This window comes from Balaenoptera ricei, chromosome 21, assembly GCF_028023285.1.
Source record: "Balaenoptera ricei isolate mBalRic1 chromosome 21, mBalRic1.hap2, whole genome shotgun sequence".
NCBI classification, from domain to species: domain Eukaryota; kingdom Metazoa; phylum Chordata; class Mammalia; order Artiodactyla; family Balaenopteridae; genus Balaenoptera; species Balaenoptera ricei.
In genome coordinates, this window is record NC_082659.1 from 6,670,663 (window position 1) to 6,692,642 (window position 21,980).

At 37.8% G+C, this 21,980-nt stretch overlaps 1 protein-coding gene and 1 long non-coding RNA gene across 2 annotated transcripts in view; one reads left to right on the forward strand and one right to left on the reverse strand.

Annotated features, from left to right (window-relative positions):
* LOC132356552 (uncharacterized) overlaps positions 1–21,980 on the forward strand; it is a 134,543-nt gene that overhangs the window by 31,334 nt on the left and 81,229 nt on the right. The gene's annotated exons all lie outside the window — the stretch shown is intronic.
* The window catches only part of MCPH1 (microcephalin 1), a 297,872-nt gene continuing 293,548 nt past the window's right edge, over positions 17,657–21,980 (reverse strand). The window contains exon 11 of the mRNA XM_059909407.1: positions 17,657–17,713. Coding sequence (XP_059765390.1) covers positions 17,696–17,713 — 18 coding nt within the window. The 3' untranslated portion in view covers positions 17,657–17,695. The remainder of the gene's footprint in view (positions 17,714–21,980) is intronic.

Below are 21,980 nucleotides of genomic sequence, written 5' to 3' on the forward strand. Positions count from 1 at the left end.
CCCTATGACTTGTTTATAACTGTAAGCTTGTACCTTTTGACCACCTTCACCCATTTCTCCCAACCCCCAGCCTCACGCCCACCTCTGGCAACCACCAATCTATTTTCTGTCTCTATGAGTTCAGTGTTTTTGCCCACAGTCAGTGAGATCATATGGTATTTGCCTGATTTTTTTCACTTAGCGCATAATGCCCTCAAAGTCCATCTGTATTGTTGCAAATGGCAAGATTTCATTCTTTTTTATGGCTGAATAACACTCCATTGTGTGTGTGTGTGTGTGTGTGTGTGTGTGTGTATGTATGTATATATATATGACTTTTTTTTATTCATTCATCCGTCACTGGACACTTAGATTGTTTCCATATCTTTGCTGTTATAAATAATGCTACAATGAATGTCGGGGTGCATATATCTTTTCCAGTTAGTGATGTTTTCTTCAGATAAATACCCAGAGTTGCTGGATCATATGGTAGTTCAATTTTTTGAGGATCTTTCGTGCTGTTCTCCACAGTGGCTGCACCAACTTACCTTCCCACTAACAGCGCACAAGGGCTCCCCTTTCTCCACATCCTTGTCGACACTTGTTATCTCCTGTCTTTGGATGATAGACATTCTAACAGATGTCAGATGATATCTTATGGTGGTTTTGATTTGTATTTCCCTGATGATTATGATGTTTAAAATCTTTTCATTTACTTTTTGGCCATCAGTACATCTTTAAGAAAAATGAGGCTCTGCCCATTTTTTTAATATATTAAAAAATAGATAGTAATAGGGTTTTTATTTGCTATTGAGTTGTATGAGTTCTTAATATACCTTAGATATTAACCTTAGATATTAATCTTATTAGCTATATAATTGGAAAATATTTTCTCCAATTCTTTGGAGTGCCTATTCTTTTTGTTTATGTTTGTTTTCTTTGTCTTCTTTTGCTGTGAAGAAGCTTTTTAGTTTGAGGTGGTCCCTCTTGTTTATTTTTGCTTTTGTTTCCTTTGCTTTTGGTGTCAATTAAAAAAAATTATTAGCAAGACTGACATCAAGAAACTTATCCTCTATGTTTTCTTCTACAAGTTTTATGGTTTCAAGTCTTACATTCAAGTCATTAATCCATTTTGAGTTAATCTTCTTTTTTTTATTATTATTTATTTATTCATTTATTTTTGGCTGCGTTGGATCTTTGTTGTTGCGCGCGGGCTTCTCTAGTTGCAGCGAGCAGGGGCTACTCTTCATTGTGGTGCGCAGGCTTACATTCTGGTGGCTTCTCTTGTTGTGGAGCATGGGCTGTAGGCGCGAGGGCTTCAGTAGTTGTGGCACACGGGCTTCAGTAGTTGTGGCACACGGGCTCAGTAGTTGTGGCTCGTGGGCTCTAGAGCGCAGGCTCAGTAGTTGTGGTGCACGGGCTTAGTTGCTCCGCGGCATGTGGGACCTTCCCGGACCAGGGCTCGAACCCGTGTCCCCTGCATTGGCAGGAGGATTCTTAACCACTGTGCCACCAGGGAAGTCCTTGAGTTAATTTTTGTGTTTAAAGTTTGTTTAAATTACTGTCAAGTTTCATTCTTTTGCATGTGGCTCTCCAGTTTTCCCATTACTATTTATTGAACAGACTGTCCTTTCCCCATTGTATATTCTTGGCTCCTTTGTCTTAAATTAATTGACCACAGATGCATGGGTTTATTTCTGGACTCTGTATTCTGTTCCATTGATCTATGTGTCTATTTTTATGCCAATACAATGACTCTAGCTTTGTAATATAGTTTGGAACCAGGAAGTGTGATTCCTCTATCTTTGTTCTCCTTTCTCAAGATTGCTTTGGCTATTTGGGGTCTTTTGTGGTTCTATACAAATTTTAGAATTGTTTGTTTCATTTCTGTGAAATGCCTTTGTAATTTTGATAGGGATAGCATTATATCTGTTTATTGTTTTGAGTAGTATGGATATTCTAACAACATTCTTCCAATCCCTGAGTAAGAAATATCTTTCCATTGATTTGTGTCTTCAGTTTCTTTCATTAATATCTTATTTATCAGTGTACAGGTCTTTCACAGCCTTGGTTAAATTTATTCCTAGGCATTTTATTTGATGCAATTATAAATGGAATTGTTTTCTTTTCTGATAGTTCGTTATTAGTGTATTGAAATGCAACACATTTGTATATTGATTTTGTATTCTGCAGTTGTACTGAATTTGTTTATTCTAACAGTTATTTGGTGGAGTCTTTAGAGTTTTATATACACAACATCAGGTCACCTGCAATTAGTGACAATTTTCCTTCTTTCCAATTTGAATGACTTTATTTCCTTTTCTTACCTATTTTTTCTTGCTAGGACTTCCAACTATGTTGAATAAAAGTGGTAAGGGTGGACATCCCGACTTGTTCCTGATCTTTGAGGGAAAGCTTTCAGCTTTTCATTGTTCAGTATGATACAGTGGCTTTGTCATATGTGGCATCTCACATTGATTGATTTTTGTAGATGTTGAACCATCTTGAATCCCTGGAAGAAATCCCACTTGATCATTGTGTATGATCCTTTTAATGTTAATTCAGTTTGATAATATTTTGTTGATTTTTGCGTCTATGTTTGTCAGGAATATTGGCCTGTAATTTTCTTTCCTAGTGGTGTCTCATCTGGTTTTGGTATCAAGGCAATGCTGGCCTCATAAAATGAGTTTGGAAGCATTCCCTCCTCTTAAATATTTCAGAAGAGACTGAGAAGGATTGGCGTTAATTCTTCTTTAAATGTTAGAATTCACCAGTGAAGCCGTTTGGGCCTTGACTTTTGTTTTTTGGGAGTTTTTTCATTACTGATTGAATCTCCTAACTTGTAATTGGTCTGTTCAGATTTTCTATTCTTCATAATTCATAATTTTATATTTTCTCCAAATTCACGTAATTTCTTCATGTTTCTAGGAATTTATGTATTTATTCTAGGTAGTCTAATTTATTGGCATATTGGTTCATAGTAGTCTCTTACAATCCTTTCTATTTCCTTGGTATTAGTTATAACATTTCCTCTTTCATGTCTGATTTTGAGTCCCTTCTCTTGGTGAATCTTGCTAAAGATTTGTCAATTTTGTTTATCTTTTCAAAGAATAAGTTCTTAGTTTCATTGATCTTTTCTATTGTCTTTTTAAAATTTATTTATGCTCTTATCTTTATTTCCTCCTTCTCTAATTTTGGGGTTTCTTTCTTATTCTTCTTCTAGATCTTTGAGTTGTAAAGTTAGGTTATTTATTTGAGATTTCTTGTTTTTAGATATAAGCATTTACTGCTATAAACTTCCTCTTAAAACTGCTTTAGCATCATCCCATCAGTTTTAATATGATTTATCTCCATTTTCATTTGTCTCAAGGTAGGTTTTAACTTCTCCTTTGTTTCTCCATTGACCCATTGGTTGTTTATAACGTGTAATCTCCACATATTTGTGAATTTTCCAATTTTCTTATTGTAATTTCTAGTTTTATACTGTTGTGGTCAGAAAAATATTTGATATGATTTCAGTCTACTTAAATTTGTTAAGACTTGTATTGTGGCTGAACATGTGATCTATTCTGGGGAATGTTCTATGTGCACTTGAAGAATGTGTATTCTGTTGATTTTGGATGAAATGTTCTGTATATTTTTGTTTAAGTGTCTGGTCTAACATAGCATTTAAGGCCAGTGTTTTCTTATTGATTTTCTATCTGGAAAATCTATCCATTAACGTATGTGGAATATTAAAGTTCCTGACTATTATTGTATTGCTATTTCTCTCCTTATTTCTGTTAATATTTGCTTTATATATTTAGGTGCTCCTTTGTTGACTGCCTAAATATTTACAAATGTTATATCCCCTTGTTGGGTTGATCCCTTTATCATTATGCAGTGCTCTTCTTTGTCTCTTATTACTGTCTGTTTTAATGTCTATTTTGTCTGATATATGTAAAGCTACTCAGCTCTCTTTTTGGTTTCTCTCTTTGCATGAAATACCTTTCCCCATCCCTTCACTCTCTCTCTCTCTGTGTATGCACTTAAAACTAATCTCTTGATGGCAGCATATAGATGGGTCTTGTTTTTTAACCATTTAGCTACTCTTCTAAGAATTTACTCCATTTACATTTAAAGTAATTATTGATAGGTACTTTATCAGCATTTTGATTCTTTCCTAGCTGTTTTGTAATTCCTTGCTTTTGCTCTCATCCTTTGTGGTTTGATGACCTTCTTTAGTGGTATGCATTGATACTTATTATCTTTTGTGTATCTACTATAGGTTTTTGCTTGTGGTTATAATGAGGCTTACGCATAACAACTTATATTTATAAGAGCCTATTTTAAGTTAATAACAACATACGTTTAAATGTATTCTATACTTCTATACTTATAACCCCCCATTTTGTTTTTGATGTCACATTTTACATTTTTATCTTGTGTACCCCATTAACAAATTATTTTTCTGCTTTTGTCTTTTAATCTTTGGACTAGCCTTACAAGTGATTAACCCACTACCTCTTTATGTACTTAGAATTACCAGTGAGATTTATACATTCATGTGTTTTCTTGTTACTCTTTAATGCCCTTTCTTTTTAGCTTAAAGATGTCCTTTAACATTTCTTATAAGGCCAATCCAGTGATGTTCAACTCTTAACTTTTGCTTGTGTGGAAAACCCTTTATCTCACCTTCAATTATGTGTGATTCCTTTGCTGGAGAGACTATTCTTGGTTGGAAGTTTTTTTCTTTCAGCACTTTGCAGGCCATAAGGGAGTGAATATATTCAAAGTTTCTGTTGAAAAATCTGCTTATAGTCCTATGGGCACTTCCTTGTGCATAACAAGTTTTTCTTCTCTTACTACTTTTAATATTCTTTGTCTTTAACTTGTGACATTTTAATTATGATGTGTCTTTGTGTGGGTCTCCTCGGGTTCCTCTCCCTTGCCACTTTCTAGACTTACTGGTTATGGATGTCTATTCCCTTCCCCAGGTTAGACAAGTTTTCAGCCATTATTTTTTCAAAAAAGATTTCTGCCCCTTTTCCTCTCTTCTTCTCCTGGGACCCCTGTAATAGGCATGTTAGTAAGCTTGATGCTGTCCTGTATCTTCACTCTTTTTCATTCTTTTTCCTGCTCTGATTGGGTGAGCTCCACTGCCTTGTCTTCAAGTTGACTGATTGTTTTCTCTGCTTCATCTAGTTTGCTGTTAAACCCCTCTAAGGCATTTTTTCAGTTCAGTTATTGTATTTTACATCTCTGTGACTTCTGTTTGGTACATTCTTATATTTTCTCTCTGTCGAAGTTCTCACTCTATTCACCCAGTCTTCTCCCAAGTTTACTGAGCACCTTTATGACCAGGACATTGAACTCTTTATCAAGAAAATTACTTATCTCCATTTCATTATGTGTTTTTTTTCCTTCATGGTTTTATGTTCTTTTGTTTGGAACACACTCTTCTCTTTCTTCACTTTGCTTGACACTCTGTGTTTGCTTCTGTGCATTAGATGAAAGACGCCTCTCCTGGTTTTTTTTTTTTTTAACGGGAACGCTATTTATTTATTTATTTATTTTGGCTGTGTTGGGTCTTCATTTCTGTGAGGGCTTCCTCTAGTTGTGGCGAGCGGGGGCCACTCTTCATCGTGGTGTGTGGGCCTCTCACTGTCGCGGCCTCTCTTGTTGCGGAGCACAGGCTCCAGACGCGCAGGCTCAGTAGTTGTGGCTCACGGGCCTAGTTGCTCCGCGGCATGTGGGATCTTCCCAGACCAGGGCTCGAACCCGTGTCCCCTGCATTGGCAGGCAGGTTCTCAACCACTGTGCCACCAGGGAAGCCCTCTTTTAATCCTGTCCCGGTTTTGAAGGAGTGTCCTCACGTAGGAGAGGAACCCTCTTGTTCAACCATGTTCTACCTCTTGGTTGTCTCTCAAACCTTATTTATTGCTGAAGTGGTCTCTTCTATTTGTAATAGCTCCCACTTGTTGAGGGTGTGCGAAGACCTGTCCATGTCCCAGAGGGGAAGATCGCGGTCAGCACTTAGATTCAGGCTGATTGGAAGCCAGACCCACAGGCAGCAGCTTTTCAAGTGGGCAAATATCCACAGCCCTGTGGGACTGCAAGTGTTTGTGCTGTTGGTCATCAGACCTAAGTGATCTTGGGAGGTGTCCCTTGGGCAGCAGTCGCAAAAATCAGGGCTCCAGAGGTGTGTATAAGCTCCATTCTAGGACATCGCGGTGGGCTGTAGCAAAGCAGAGGAAGAGCTCGGAGGTGACGTCCACCAACCTATGTTCCCTGAGAGCTCCTCATAGGGCCCTGCATGTGTGTTAAAGCTAAAGCCTGCCCTTCAGTCCGAAGCTCCAGAATAAGCAGATTAGCCTCTTTCACAGAAAACTTGGGAGTGTGTTCCAGTCTGCTGCGGTCTGTGCATTGCCCCCAGGGTGGTCACCTGCCCAAAACTGTCTCTCCAACTGTTATAGTCTCACGGGAGCCGGGAGCAAACCTCCCTGGCCACCAGGACCAGGCGCTCGAGGGACATCCCCTGGGGGGCAGCTGCAGAAACTGGGGCACCAGCAACCTGTAACAGCTCCCCTTTGAGAGATACTGGTGCGCTGGAGCATGGTAGAGAGAGAGTGAGAGGACAGTGCCACCGCCCGAGGTCTCTTGAAAGGGTCACAGTCAGCCTTAGATGTGTGTTTAATTAGAAGCCAGCACCTCAGGCTGCAGCTACGATGGTAAACTAATTGGTCCCTTTCACAGAAAGATTGAACTCCTGGGTCTGTTTCCTCTTGCTGTGCCCTGAGTCTGGTAGCTGTTTAAGAACTCTTTCTCCATCAGTTACACCCTGTGGGACCTGCAGGCACGAGCCCCTTGGCCACAGGGGCCAGGTGATGTACAGGGTGTCCCCTGGTGGTAGCTACAAAAATCGTGCTCCTTTCAGGGAGATCCGGCAAGTTGGAGTGAGGCGGAGGGAGAGCATGAAGATTGCATCGCTGGCCCCATTTCCCATGAGCAACTCCATAGGCCCCAGAATCCTGCCCCCAGCCAAAGCTCCTAGGCAAACAAACAGGCCTCTTTCTCAGAAGGACGAGGGGTGTGTTTCAGTCTGCCGCCTGTGCAGTGCCCTTGGGGGCGGGCAGTCTGCCAAGGACTGTCTCCCTGATTGTCACAGGCCACTGGGTGCCAGGAACGTGAGGCCTCCTGACCTCCCCAGCCAGGCAGTCGAGGCCCTTCTCCTTAGTGGCAGTCACAGAAGCTGTAGCACCAGACACGAAAGTCAGGGCCACGGATGTGGGTGACGGTTCCCCCCCGCCCCTGGGGACATACCTGTGCTCTGGAGCGCTGCACAGGGAGAGGGAGCAGATCATGCCTGATGCCTCGGGCAAGGCGGTTGGGGGGAGCTTGATGCGTGCTGCCGTGTGGGGAAAGCACAAAGAAAGGCCTGGAGCTAAAAAAAAAATTGGAGCATGCTGGAGCTTGGCAGAGGGGAACATCAGGTGCGGGGAGAAGGCCTGGGTTTGGGGGGAAAAAAAAGATGGCAGGGGTAGGTGGCCCCTAGCAGCCTCTGCCCCCGGTGACTATCCCTGCAGGCCTCTAGGGACATGTTAAGTTGGAAGCCTGCCACTCGGGCCGGTGCTTTAAGACTAGGCAGTGAGCCTCTTTCACATGAAGTCTGGGTGTGATTAGCCGTTTCTCAGATGGCTGTAGCCTGTGGGTCCCAGGCACAGGAGCCCCTTTGGTTTTCAAAGCCGGGTATTCGGGGGCTTATTTCTCGGGAGCAGGTCTTAGAAGTTGGAATGCCTGATGGGAGGATGAAACCCTCTGTCCCACAAGGAGAAGCTCAGGGCTGTGTGTTCCCTCCCAGCTGGGGGTGGCCCGGCCTGGTGGTGGGTTTGTGGTAACACTGTGTGTCAGCCTCTCCTGCTAGTTTCATTGTGTTTTTCTTTTCACTTGCTTAATGTGTAGTCATCGCTCAGCTACTTTTTAGGTTTTTTTTTTAACAGAAAAAATTGTTCCATATGTAGCTGTAGGTTCAGTGTGTTTGTGGGAGGAGTGGGGTTCAGAATCCCCCTACATTGCCATCTTGAACCAAAAATGTTTTCTTGGATACTGGGTGATGCCATTCAGGTCCAAGTTTGTACCTGAAAGTGGTGCCTCACGGTCACCACCATGAGGCTGTAGATGCAGACAGGTTTGTCTCCCAACTCCATAACCAGTCTTCTTCTTTTTCTTTTTTTTTTTTTTTCTATTAAGCATGTGGATCATCAAACCTCTACTAGGTGATTTTGAAGCTCTTTAACTTCCCTTTGCAGTGGCACCAGAACTGGGGAGAAGGTTCTAGGAAGAGTATTGCCTTTGCCAGCAAAGAGCATTTAAACTGTGCTTTTGAGAAAGAGAATATTTTTCTTTGTCACTGTGCTTCACGTTGGCTCCACACCCCCAGCACTGAGGGGGTCCCTCATGGCCCCGTCATTGTATCTGAGCATCCGTGCTGCCCTGGCAGGGGAGGTAGCCTAGACTGCGATGTCTTGAACTGACTGTATCTCTAGCTGGGCTAGAGGATGAGCTTAATACAAAGGATACAACTCAGGGGCACCCATAAGGAAACGATGCATGAAACCAGGTATGGGGGCAGGAGTGTGGAGCTAGCACTCCCTTTCTAGGGGCACCACCCAAAAGATCTTGCTAGTTTTTCAGCATTAAAGTTTTTTTTATTGAGTTATAATATGCATACAGAAAAGTACACGTATCATAAACATACAGCTGGAAAGTTTTTACAAACCAATTCCATGTAATCAATACCCAGATAACAAGGCAGAATTCGCAGCACCCAATCCCTTTTATTCACTGCCTGCACCCAATAACTACTATCCTAACTTCTAACATTATAGATTAGCTTTTTAAAGTTATTTTTTCTACTTATTTAAACTAAAAAAAAGAAAACATTTCTCCCATCCCCACCTCTAGCAACTACCAATCTGTTTTCGGTATCTATGAGCTTTTTTTTTTTTTATTTTAAGACTTCACATGTGAGAGAGCTCTTTCTGTATTTGCCTTTCTCTGAGTCTATATCACTTAGCATAATGCCCTCGAGGTCTATCCATATTGTTGCAAATGGCAAGATTTCATTCTTTTTTATGGCTGAACAATATTCCATTGTGTGTGTGTATACCACATCTCTTTTATCCATCTATCTGTTGATGGACACTTCGTTTCCATATCTGGCTATTGTAAATAATGCTGCAATAAACATGGGGGTCCATATGTATTTTTGAGTTAGTATTTTCATTTTCTTTGGATAAATATCCAGAAGTAAATGGCTGGATCATATGGTAGTTTTAATTTTAATTTTTTGAGGCCCTTCCATACTGTTTTCCATAGTGGCTGCACCAATATACATGCCCACTAGTAGGGCGCAAGGGCTCCCTTTCCTCCACACCCTCACCAACACTTGTTATTTTTGTCTTTTTCATAATGGGCATTCTCATAGGTGAGAGATGATATCTCATAGTGGTTTTGATTTGTATTTCCTTGATAATTAGTGATATTGAGCATCTTTTCATGTACCTGTTGGCCATCTTTATATCTTCTTTGGAAAAGTGTCTATTCAGATCCTCTGCTCATTTTTAAATCATTGTCTGTTTTTTGCTATTAAGTTCTATCAGTTCTTTATATATTTCGTATCTTAGCCCCTAGTCAGTTATATGATTTGCAAATATTTTATCCCATTAAGTAGGTTGCCATTTCATTTTGTTAATGGTTTTCATTGTTGTGCAGAAGCTTTTTAAATTGAAAAATGTAGTCTCAGTTGTTTACTTGCTTTTGTTGCTTTTTCTTTTGTTGCCAGATTTGAAAAATCGTAACCAAGATCTATGGCAAGGAGCTTATCATCCATGTTTTCTTCTAGGAGTTTTATGGTTTTAGGTCTTACATTCAGTCTTTTATCAATTTTGAGTTCATTTTTGTGTCTAATGTAAGATAGTGGTTAAAGTTCATTCTTTTGCATGTGGCTGACCAGTTTTCTCAACATCATTTACTCAAGAGACTGTTCTTTCCCTGTGTATATTCCTGGCTCCTTTGTCATAAATTAATTGACCACATATGTGTGAGTTGATTTCTGGGCTCTCTGTTGATCTATGTGTCAGTTTTATGTCAATACCTACTATTTTAACTCCTATAGCCTTGTCATATAGTTTGGGAGCATGATGGCTCCAATTTTCTTCTTCTTTCTCAAGATTGCTTGGCTATTCAGGGTCTTTTATGGTTCCATACAAATTTTAGGATTGTTCTATTTCTGCAAAAATGCCATTGGAATTTTGATAGGAACTGCATTGAATCTGTAGATCGCTTTGGGGAGTATGGACATTCTAACGATATTGATTCTTCCATTCCATGGACGTGGAAGTCTCCATTTATCTGTGTCATCTTCAATTTATTTAATGTCTTGTTTTCAATATACAGATCATTCACCTCCTTGGTTAAATTTATTTCTAAGTATTTTATTCTTTTGATACAACTGTAAATGGGTTTTTTTCTTAATTTCCATTTCTGATATTCGTTATTAGTGTATGGAAAAAACAACAAATTTTTGTGTATTTTGTAACCCACAACTTTACTGAATTTTTTAGTTCTAATAGTTTTTTTTTTTTTTTTTTTTTTTTTTTTTAAATTATTATTTATTTATTTTTGGCTGTGTTGGGTCTTCGTTTCTGTGCGAGGGCTTTCTCCAGTTGCGGCAAGCGGGGGCCACTCTTCATCGCGGTGCGCGGGCCTCTCACTACTGCGACCTCTCTTGTTGCGAAGCACAGGCTCCAGACGCGCAGGCTCAGTAATTGTGGCTCACGGGCCTAGTTGCTCCGCGGCATGTGGGATCTTCCCAGACCAGGGCTCGAACCCGTGTCCCCTGCATTGGCAGGCAGATTTTCAACCACTGCGCCACCAGGGAAGCCCCCTAATAGTTTTTTGATGGAGTCTTTGGATTTTCTATATATAATATGTCATCTGCAAATAATGAAGTTTAGTTTCTCCTTTCCAATTTGGATTTCTTTCACTTTTTCCTTACCTAATTGCTGTTGCTGGGACTTCCAATACAGTGTTGAATAAAAGTGGCGGGAATGGGTATTCTTGTCTTGTTCCTGATCTTACAGGAAAAGCTGTAAAATGTTTTTCACCATTGAGTATGCTATTAGCTCTAAGCTTGTCATACATGGATTTTGTTATGTTAAGGTATGTTTCCTCTACATTCACTTTCCTGAGGATTTTTATCATGAACTGACTTTGTATTTTTTCAAACGCTTTTTCTGCATCTATTAAGATGATCATGTGTTTTTCTTTTCCCTTCATTTTGTTAATGTGGTGTATCACATTGACTTGTTTGTGGATATTACACCATCCTTGCAACTCTGGAATAAATCCCACTTGATAATGTGTATGATCTTTATTGTTGAATCCAGTTTGGTAATATTCAGTTCAGGATTTTTACATCTATGTTCACCAGGGTCATTGGCCTGTAATTTTCTTTTTTTGTGTCGTCCTTGTCTGGTTTTGGTATCAGGGTAATGCTCGCTCTATAAAATGAGTTTGGGAGAGTTCCCTCTTCTTCTATTTTTTGGGAAGAGTTTGAGAAAGATTGATATTCTTTGAGTATTTGGTAGAATTCACCATTAAAGCCATTTGGTTTTGAACTTTTGACTGTTGGGAAGTTTTTGATTACTGATTCAATCTCCTTATTAGTAATTGGTCTGTTCAGATTTTCTATCTCATTTCATGATTTAATCTTTGTAGGTTGTATACCATAGGAATTTATCCATTTATTCTAGGTTGTCTAATTTGTTGGCATATACAGTAGTTGTTCACAGTAATCTCTTATGATCCTCTGTATTTCTGTGTTACTTGTTGTAATTTCTTTTATTTCTGATTTCATTCATTTATGCTTTTTCTTTTTTCTTGATGAGTCTGGCTTAAAGGTTTGTCTATTATCTTTTCAAAGAACCAGCTCTTAGTTTCATCTATCTTTTCTATTGTTTTTTAGACTCTATTTTTGCTCTGATCTGAAAGTGAGTCTCATTAGCAACATACAGATGGGTCTTGTTTTTTTAATTTGTTTGTTTGTTTTGTTTTTTAATCCATTCAACCACTCCTTCTTTTGATTGGAGCATTTTGTCCATTTACATTTAAAGCAAGTATTGATAGGTATATGCTTATTGCTATTTTATTGTTTTCTGGGTGTTTTTGTAGTTCCACTCTGTTCCTTCTTTCTTGCTCTATTCTTTTGTGGTTTGAAGACTTTCTTTATTGGTATTCTTATATTCCTTTCCCATTATCTTTTGTATATCTACTATAGGTTTTTGCTTTGTGATGACCATCAGGCTTCCATATAATAACCTATATTTATAAGTCTGTTTTTTAGCTGATAACAAGTTTGAATGCACTCTTAAGTTCTACATTTTTACTCTTCCTCTCCCACGTTTTATGTTTCTAATTCACATTTTACATCTTTTTATCTTGTGTATCCCCTAACTAATTATTGTAGTTATAGTTATTTTTACAAGTTTTGCCTTTATCTTTATACTTGCTTCACAGGTGATTAATTCCCTACATTTACTATATATTTACCTTTACCAGTGAGAGTTATACTTTCATATGTTTTCTTGCTACTAATTAGTGCCATTACTTTTTCCCCTAAAGAATTCCCTTTAACATTTCTTGTAAGGGCAATTTAGTGGTGATGACTCTTTTAACTTTTGTCAAGAAAACTCTATCTCACCTTTAATTCTAAATGATAACTTTGCTGGATAGAGTATTCTTGGTTTGGGAGTTTTATTCTTTTCAGTACTTTGAATCTATTGTGCTATTTTTTCCCGTTCTGCAGAGTTTCTGCTTAAAAATATGATTATGGGGATTTCTTTGTATATAACAAGTTGTTTTTCTCTTTTTGCTTTATTTGAATTTCACCAGTTTTTCCAGTAATGTCCTTTTCCTGTTCCACAATCCAATCCAGAGTACCACATTGCATTTGCCTGCCCTTTTTTGGATCTTTTTTAATTAACCAAATTTTCCCAATTTTTCTCTATTAGCTTTTAGTTACATAGTCTCATAATTATTTTTAAATGTTTAGCTTTGAAGAAAGTAACTTATTATACTTTCTGGAATGAGCTAGTTCCTTATCCGTGGATAACAGATTAAGTTGCCTTATTATTTTTACCTAATATAATTTTTTTTACCTAATAATTATTTTTACCTAATAATAATAATTATTATTACCTAAAAACCAGTTACAAGTTGGGAGGTACCTACTAAAAATGACAAGTTTTGTTTTAGGATAATTGACCTCTGTCTGTGTTTCTAATGGTAGTTAGGTTGCAGGGCCAGTGATATAAACAATGTCATCTGCATGTCAGGAATATGCATCCTCCTATTTTGTATGTTAGAAGGAGAAACATCCCAGTCATCCAAAATTTACAATAAGAGGAGCCAGGAAGTACTGCTGAAATGTTGAGCTAGTCTATTATCTTTTTTTTTTTTTTAATATTTATTTATTTATTTAGGCTGTGCCAGGTCTTAGCTGTAGCACGCATGTGGGATCTAGTTCCCCGACCAGGGGTTGAACCTGGGCCCCCTGCATTGGGAGCATGGAGACTTACCCACTGGACCACCAGGGAAGTGTCTATTATCTTAATGGTGAGGAAATTGAGCCTAAGAAATCCTGAGCCTGCCCAGATCACACAGCTAGTATATGCTGAGACTAAGCTACACTACATAACCTGGGCTTCCCACTCCTCCCCACTCTTATACTTTATTTGCATTTGGCTTATGTGTTTATGTACATGCTCAATCAAGAATATTCTTCACGCAGATTTAAATTTGGCTTCATATGCTTCTGTTTATCTCAGCAGATAAAATGGACTTTGCTTTATTTTTTTCTTCTTGAGAGCGACACACCCTATCAGAGCGTTTGTCTTTTTTTTTTTTTTAATTTTTATTTATTTATTTACTTATTTTGGCTGCTTTAGGTCTTCATTGCTGTGTGTGGGCTTTCTCTAGTTGCGGTGAGCGGGAGCTACTCTTCTTTGACGTGCATGGGCTTCTCATTGCGGTGGCTTCTCTTGTTGCGGAGCACAGACTCTAGGCTTGCAGGCTTCAGTAGTTGCGGCACGTGGGCTCAGTAGTTGTGGCTTACAGGCTCTAGAGCGCAGGCTCAGTAGTTGTGGTGCATGGGCTTAGTTGCTCCGAGGCATGTGGGATCTTCTTGGACCATAGATGGAGCCCGTGTCCCCTGCATTGGCAGGTCGATTCTTAACCACTGTGCCACCAGGGAAGTCCCTAAAATGGACTTTAGAGTGAGCACTCTGATTTCTTTCTCTGCAGCTTAACTTCAATTTTATTATAGCTCATCCAGTAGGACAAAAATCACACTTAGACTTGTTTACAAGTTATTATTAACTTGCAAACAATAAAGTATAAATTTAAAGGTCGTTCCATTCGTCAGAGATCACTAGAGCATGGAAGGTTTCTCCCCAGCTTTCCTCATAAGTTACTGGACATCGTTCACAGTTTATCACTGGTGTTGCTAGTGCCGTTTCTCCCTCCTCACCTCCCCCACTCACCTCTTTTTCTATATGTCTGTAATCCAATAATAATTACCACATTGGCTAGAAATGGTGACCATATTGTTATATTCAGTGTTTAAGGCCTTTCATGCTTTAAAACAAATATTGAAAATCATTTAAATTATTTTTAAAAGTTTTTTCCTATAAATAGCTTCAAAATTTCCGAAAGAAATAAGACTGTTAAGATTCAACCATACCATTTCTTGAATCGGTACTCTTCTAATAATTTACGGGATTTAAACACATTGTTCTTTTTCTGTTGAAAGATATGTATTTTGGAAATGTTCCTTTCCCCCCTGCTCCCTTTCATTTTTGTAAAGAAAACACTACCCCTGGAGACAGACCATTTGAACGGCCTACAGCTCTGTGCGGCTAAACATCAGTCACTCTTCCGTTCCACTGAAGAGTCCCCGTGATAATTCCCCTTGTCACCTGCCAAGGGATGTCAGCAGCCACCCTACGTAATGTTACTTCTTCTGTACTGATGACCCTCGGTATGGGTCACTTGCCTTGACCTGTGACCATTTTGTTATCCGGCATCTGAGTGTCTTTCTGAGGCTACATTTGGACGAGCACTGACACCTCATAGAGCAGTTAGAAAGGACATCTCCCATTGTCTCTGGCTTTCAAACCTTTCATTAGGCATTGTTCAGAGTTGGACAGTAGGCTTCCTCTCTTCCTTTATTTTCTATACCTCACGCTATTACTGTTTGTCTTATCAAAACCTAAAGCCCAGATTTTTAAATGATTGCTTTATTCTTTTTTGGAAATCCATGCCAATTTCTATTGTTTACCGAACAGTATATTACTTTCAGGTTTGCCTTCTCTGCCAAGAGCTTTATTTATTATTTAATATTACAACAGCAAAATTCCTCTACTTATATCTTTCAAAACCCTGGTGTGTCTACAGAGTTTTTATCATTAATCTCCTGTCTTAAGCAAAAGATCCATCATTCTTGTATCATTATCTCATATTTAGTCACCCTATACATATTCTTGGTTAACTTCTTTTTTCTTAGTCATTTCAGTATTTTCTTCCTCATTCTTCTTTGCCCAATATTATTTAGTTCAAAACCTATTTTGATCTCACCATGTACCACACTGGATCAGGCACATCACATCACATTGGAGAAGAGACACAGTCCGTGCTTCCTGGAGCTGAGAGCCCAGTAAGAGAGATAGATGAGACTTACTTTTTTCATTTAACAAACATTTGTTACTCCTTAACTCTCTAGTTGATTGTAGCTAACATCTCCAAAAAGGATACAAATAGCAACTACCTGAGGACTGAAAAGTAAACAACATCAGGCAGATTGAGGGGGAAGTAAGAATTTGAAAAATGACCAGTACCAGTGAGTGTCCAGGAGTTTTTTTCTTTTATCTCCTGACTTTCACCTGAGCAGTCTGAGTTGCAGAACTACACAGCACGTGCAGACTGCAAAACCTCCAAGAGAAATCCTATTTTTTCTGGCCAGAGAACTAAGAAAAGGGGACCCTGTGAGCTGAAGAGGGCAGTGGGGATGGGAAAGCTGTTTTCTTTTCTTTCTTTTTTTTTTTTTTTTTTTGCCTTTTTTCTCTCTTGGCTCAGCCATAAAGCTAACTCACTTTTCAGAGGCACCTAAAATCCCAAGGGAAAACTATCTTTATGGTCAGAGGAACTGGGGAAAGAGGCCCTGGAGAGTCAGACTTTGTCAGGGAAATCCAAGAGAGAAGTGAGTTTGAGAAGGTCATCCCCCAAGTCTGTGTAGGAATCTGCACAAGCCCCATGCTCATCCAGAGCTGTGAATGCACGGAACAGACCCAGTGAAGAATAGAAAGGCTTGGGAAACTGAACCGAGATGGAAAACACTGCCCACTGAAGGCAAAAAGGACTTGCAGTCTCAACCTAACCAGGCTGATGGCCTGCTAAAACAGACAACACAAAATGAGCATTCGCAAAGTGCTCAAACAGGACCCAAGTCTCATATCACAAATACTTAATGTCTAAGATATAAGGCAGAATTACTTCATACAAAAAAATAAGGAAAGTATGACCATTTCTCAAGGGAAAAGGCAATCAAATGCCAACAGTGAGATGACTCAGATGTTGGAATCCGTGGACAATGTCTTTAAGCGGCTATTATAACCATGCTTGAGCTAAACAAAAGGTACAAATAAGTTCTCAACAGAGAGAGAAAAACTATTTTTAAAAAGAACGAGATGAGGGGGCTTCCCTGGTGGTGCAGTGGTTGAGAATCTGCCTGCCAATGCAGGGGACACGGGTTCGAGCCCTGGTCTGGGAAGATTCCCACATGCCACGGAGCAGCTGGGCCCGTGAGCCACAACTACTGAGCCTGCGCGTCTGGAGCCTGTGCTCCGCAACAAAAGAGGCCGCGATAGTGGGAGGCCCGCGCGCCACGATGAAGAGTGGCCCCCACTTGCCGCAATGAGAGAAAGCCCTTGCCCAGAAACGAGGACCCAGCACAGCCATGAATAAATAAATAAAATAAATAAACCCAAAAAAAAAGTAAAAAAAAAAAAAAAGAGAACAAGATGAATATTTTAGGACTGAAAAATACAATGTAATACAAATTTTTTTTTTAATTTACTGGATGGGCTCAATAGAATGGACACATCAGAAAGAGACACACTAGAAAATAATTAATTGAAATAATCCAATCTGAAGTATACAGCAAACAAAGATTTAAAACAAAATTAACAGAGCCTCAGGGACCTGTGGGACAATATCGAAACAATATCTAACATTTATATCATTGGAGTCTCAGAAGGAGAAGAAAAAGATTGGTGCAGAAAAGATATTTAGAAAATAATTGGCATGCTTAACTTACCAAATTTGAGGGAAAACATAAACCTCAGTGAACCTCAATCAGGAAGAAGTTGAAGAAAACCATGCCAAGACACATCATAATCAAACTGCAAAAGGAAGAAGGATAGAGTGGAAAGCAGATAAGGGAGAAGAGGAAGGGGAAAAGAAGACTAAAAGGAGGAGAGACAGACTGGGAGGAGAGAGACAGAGAGAAGAAGAAAAAATGAAAAACTATGAAAGCAGTAGATAAAAACACATTACATATAGACAAAAATTACATATGATGGAAGATTTCTCATCTGAAACCACGGTGGCATGAAGACTGTCAAACATCTTTAAAGTGCTGAAAGAAAAAAAAAAAAAAAAGCTATCAACCCAGAATTCTATATGTACCAAAAATGTCCTTTGGAAATACAAAATACATTTTCAAATGAAAAAAGCTAGGAGAATTTGGCACCAGCACTTCTGCTCTAAAAGAAATGCTAAAGGAAATTCTCCTGGCTAAGGGAAACTTGAAACTTAAGGAATGAAGGAATAGCAAGAGAAATTATAAATATCTGGATAAAGTATTTTTTTCTTTAAGCTGCTTAAAATGTGTGTGATGGAAAGCAAACACTATAACATTGCTTGGTGAGGCTGCCAATGTACGTAGTTGTGATACATATGACAGTGATATAAAAGGGATGAGGCTAAAGGGACTGATACGCTTGTAAGGCATCTATGTCTTGCTTAAAAAGAGAAATTAACTGTAACTGGACTATAAAGTATGTATGTTGTAATAGAGCTACCAGAAAAAAAAATATGCCATAGGAGTTTTTTTTTCAAAAAAAGATAAATTTAAATTTAAATGGAATAGTAATAAATACATTCAAATAATACATTCAAAAAGTGCAGGAAAGGGGAAGGATAGGAACAACAACAAAAACCAGGAAAAACAGAAAACAAAATGATCAGCCTAAATTCAAACACATCAATAACATTAAATGTGACAAGTCTACATGCATCCAGTAAATGACAGAGGTTTTCATATTAGATAAAAACAAGACTCCATTATTACAAGAAACCCACTTTATATATGGTGATAGCTTAAAAGTAAAACTATGGGAAAAGTAATATCCGAACACTAATCCAAAGAAAGCTGAAGTGGCCAAAACAAAATACATAATGATAAAGGGGTCAGTTTATTAAGAAGACATAACAATCTTAAATGCGAATACCCCCGACTACAGGGCATCGAAATATATGGAGCAAATTCTGATAGAATTACACTGTTTCAAAAACAACCAAAAAGACCCTGCTAGAGCTAATAAACAATTCAAAGTTGCAGGATAAAAAATGAACACACAAAAATGGGTTTTATTTTTATACACTAGACAATCCAAAAAAGGAAATTAAGAGACAAAATCATTTATGATAGAATCAGAAAGAGTAAAATATTTAAGGATAAATTTAACCAAGGAGACAAAAGACTTGTACACTGAAAACTACAAAAATTTCTGAAAGAAATTAAAGACGTAAGTAAATGGAGAGAGAGCGCATGTTCATAGATTGGAAGATTTAATATTGCTAACATGACAAACTACCCAACATTATCTACAGGTTCAATAAAATCCCTCCCCAAATCTACTGGCAATAGGAAAAAATACATTATTTGGAATTTATCAAAATTGAAAGCTTTTATTCATCAAAGGACACTATCAGGAAAGTGAAAAGGTAGACATAGAGTGGGAGAAAATATTTTCAAATCATATATTTGATAAAAAAAATAAGTTAGAATATATAAAGAACCCCTGCAATTCAACAGCAAAAATCAACACAATTCAGAAATGGGCAAAATACTTAAATAGACATTTCTCCAAAGAAAGTATATAAATGGCTAAAAAGCACACGAAATGGTACGCAACATCACAAGTCATTAGGAAAATGCAAATCAAAACCACAGTGAGATACCAGTTCACACACAATAGGATGGCTATTTTTAAAGAAAAGAAAAAAATGAACAAGTATCTGCCAATAAGAATGTAAAATGTGTAGCCACTGTGGGAAAATGTTTGATTCCTCAAAAAGTTGAACAGAATTACCATATGATCCAGCAATTCTACTTCTGGGTATATATTCAAAAGAATTGAAAGCAGGGACTCAAATACTTGCACACCAATGTTCACAGCAGCATTATTCACAATAGCCAAAAGGTGGAAGCAACCCAAACATCCATCAACATATGAAGAGATTTTTTTTTTAAATGTAGCATATATATATATATATATATATATATATATATATATATATATATATACACACACACACACACATATATATATATACTAGCATATTATTCATTCTTAAAAAGGAATGAAATTTTGATATATGCTACAACATAGATAAACCTTGAAAACATTATGTTAGGTGAAATAAACCAGACATAAAATGACAAATATTGTATGATTCCATTAATATGAAGTACCCAGAGTAAGCAGTTTCCTAGAGACAGAAAGTAGAACAGAGGTTACCAGGGACTATGGGGAGGGGGACCTGGGGAGTTAGTGTTTAGTGGGTAAAGAGTTTCTGTTTGCCATGATGAAAGAGTTCTGGAAATGGATGGTGGTGATGGCTGGATAACATTGTGAACATATTTAATGCCACTAAGTTGTACACCTATAAGTGGTTAAAATGGTAAACTTTATGATATGTATTTTTACCACATTAAGCAATTAAAAATGTTTTTAATTATGAGAAAATTTAAAAGAGATAAGTCTGCAATTATACTTAGAGATCTCAAGACCTCTCTCTTGGTAACTGATAGAACAAATAGACCAAAAATCAATAAGGATGTAGAAGACCAGAAAAACATTACCAATCAATTTGATAAAATTGATAATTATAAAATACGTCACCCAAAACAGTAGGATACATATTCTTTTCAAGTGCATAGGAAACATTTACCAAGATAAACCATATTCTGGACCATAAAACATACCTTAAAAAATTTAAAAGCATAAATGGAAATTATTCCAGTTGTTTTCTCTGACCCTAATGGAATTAAATTGGAAATCAATAACTGAAAAATTCCCAAATATTTGTAAATTAAACAGTGTACTTCTAAATAGCCAATGGGGCAAAGAGGAATTTTCTAGGGTAATTATAAAGTTTGAACTGAATAAAAATGAAATGCAATATGGCATATTTGTGGAATATAAAAAAAAAAAACACAACAAAAAAGTAATCTCAAAGCAGGAAGAAATAATAACAATAAATGAAATTCAAAACAGACATTAGAGAAATTTGACCCCAAACTAGTTCTTTGAAAAGATCAGTAAAATTAATGAACTACCAACTAGGCTGACCAAGAAAAACATGAGAGAATACACAGATTACCAATAACAGGAATGAAAGATGGGATCCCAGTACTGATTCCATAAACATTAAAAGGACAAGGGAACACTATGAAGAACTCTAGTCTCATAAATTCAACAATTTAGATTAAACAGACCAATTATTTGAAAGGCGCAAGCTACCAAATCTTGTTCTAGAAGAAGTAGAAACTGGATAGTTCTATATTTATTAAACTGGATATATAGCTTTAAAAAAAAAAATCCCCATTTGGGGAGAACGCCAAGCCTAAATGCCCTGATTTACTGGTGAATTTTACCAATCTCTTCCAGAATACAGAAGAGGAAAGCTAACTTCCCAGCATATCTTACAAGGTATTATTCTGATGCAAAAGTCATATAAAGAGGGACTTCCCTGGTGGCTCAGTGGTTAAAACTCCACGCTTCCAATGCAGGGCATGAGGGTGTGATCCCTGGTTGGGGAACTAGGATCCCACATGCCACGCATGGTGTGGCCGGTAAAAAAAAAAAAAAAAAAAAAGTCATACAAGGAGAAGACAAGAGAAGAAAACTGGAGACCAATATCCTTCAGGAACAGAGTCATGAAGTTCTCAGAAAAATATTAGCAGATCAAATCTGGCAATATGTCAAAAGGATAATATATCACAACCAAGTGAGGTTCATTCTAGGAACTCAAGACTAGTTCAACATTCAAAAGTCAATATAACTCACCCTACTAATAGAATAAAAAAGAAAACCCAAATGGTAATCTCAATAGATTAAGAAAAACATTCGGAAAAAAATTAAAAATCAATGTAATTCATCATATAGAAAAAATAAAAACCATATAGTAATATCAATATATGCAGAAAAAGCATTGGTGAAGTTCAGCATCCATTTCTGATTTAAAAAACAGAAGCAAAAGATTCCAGCAAACTAGGAATAGACAGTGTATTAGTTTTCTAACACTACTGCACAAAGTACCAAAAACTGTGGCTTAAAGCAACAGAAATTGTTACTTCATGCTTCTGGAGGTTAGTCTTAACCATTCTACAGAAGGATCCTTTCTTGCCTCTTGTAGCTTCTGCTGTTTGCTGGCAACCCTTGTTCTTTGGCTTGTAGATAAATCTGTCCATTCACATGGCTGTCTTTTACCTGTGTGTGTTTATGTTTTCTTCCTCTGTATATGTCTGTGTTCAAATTTCACCTTTATGTGAGATGCTATAGACTAAATATTTGTGTCCCTCCAAAATTCATATGTTGAAATTCTGATGCCCAACG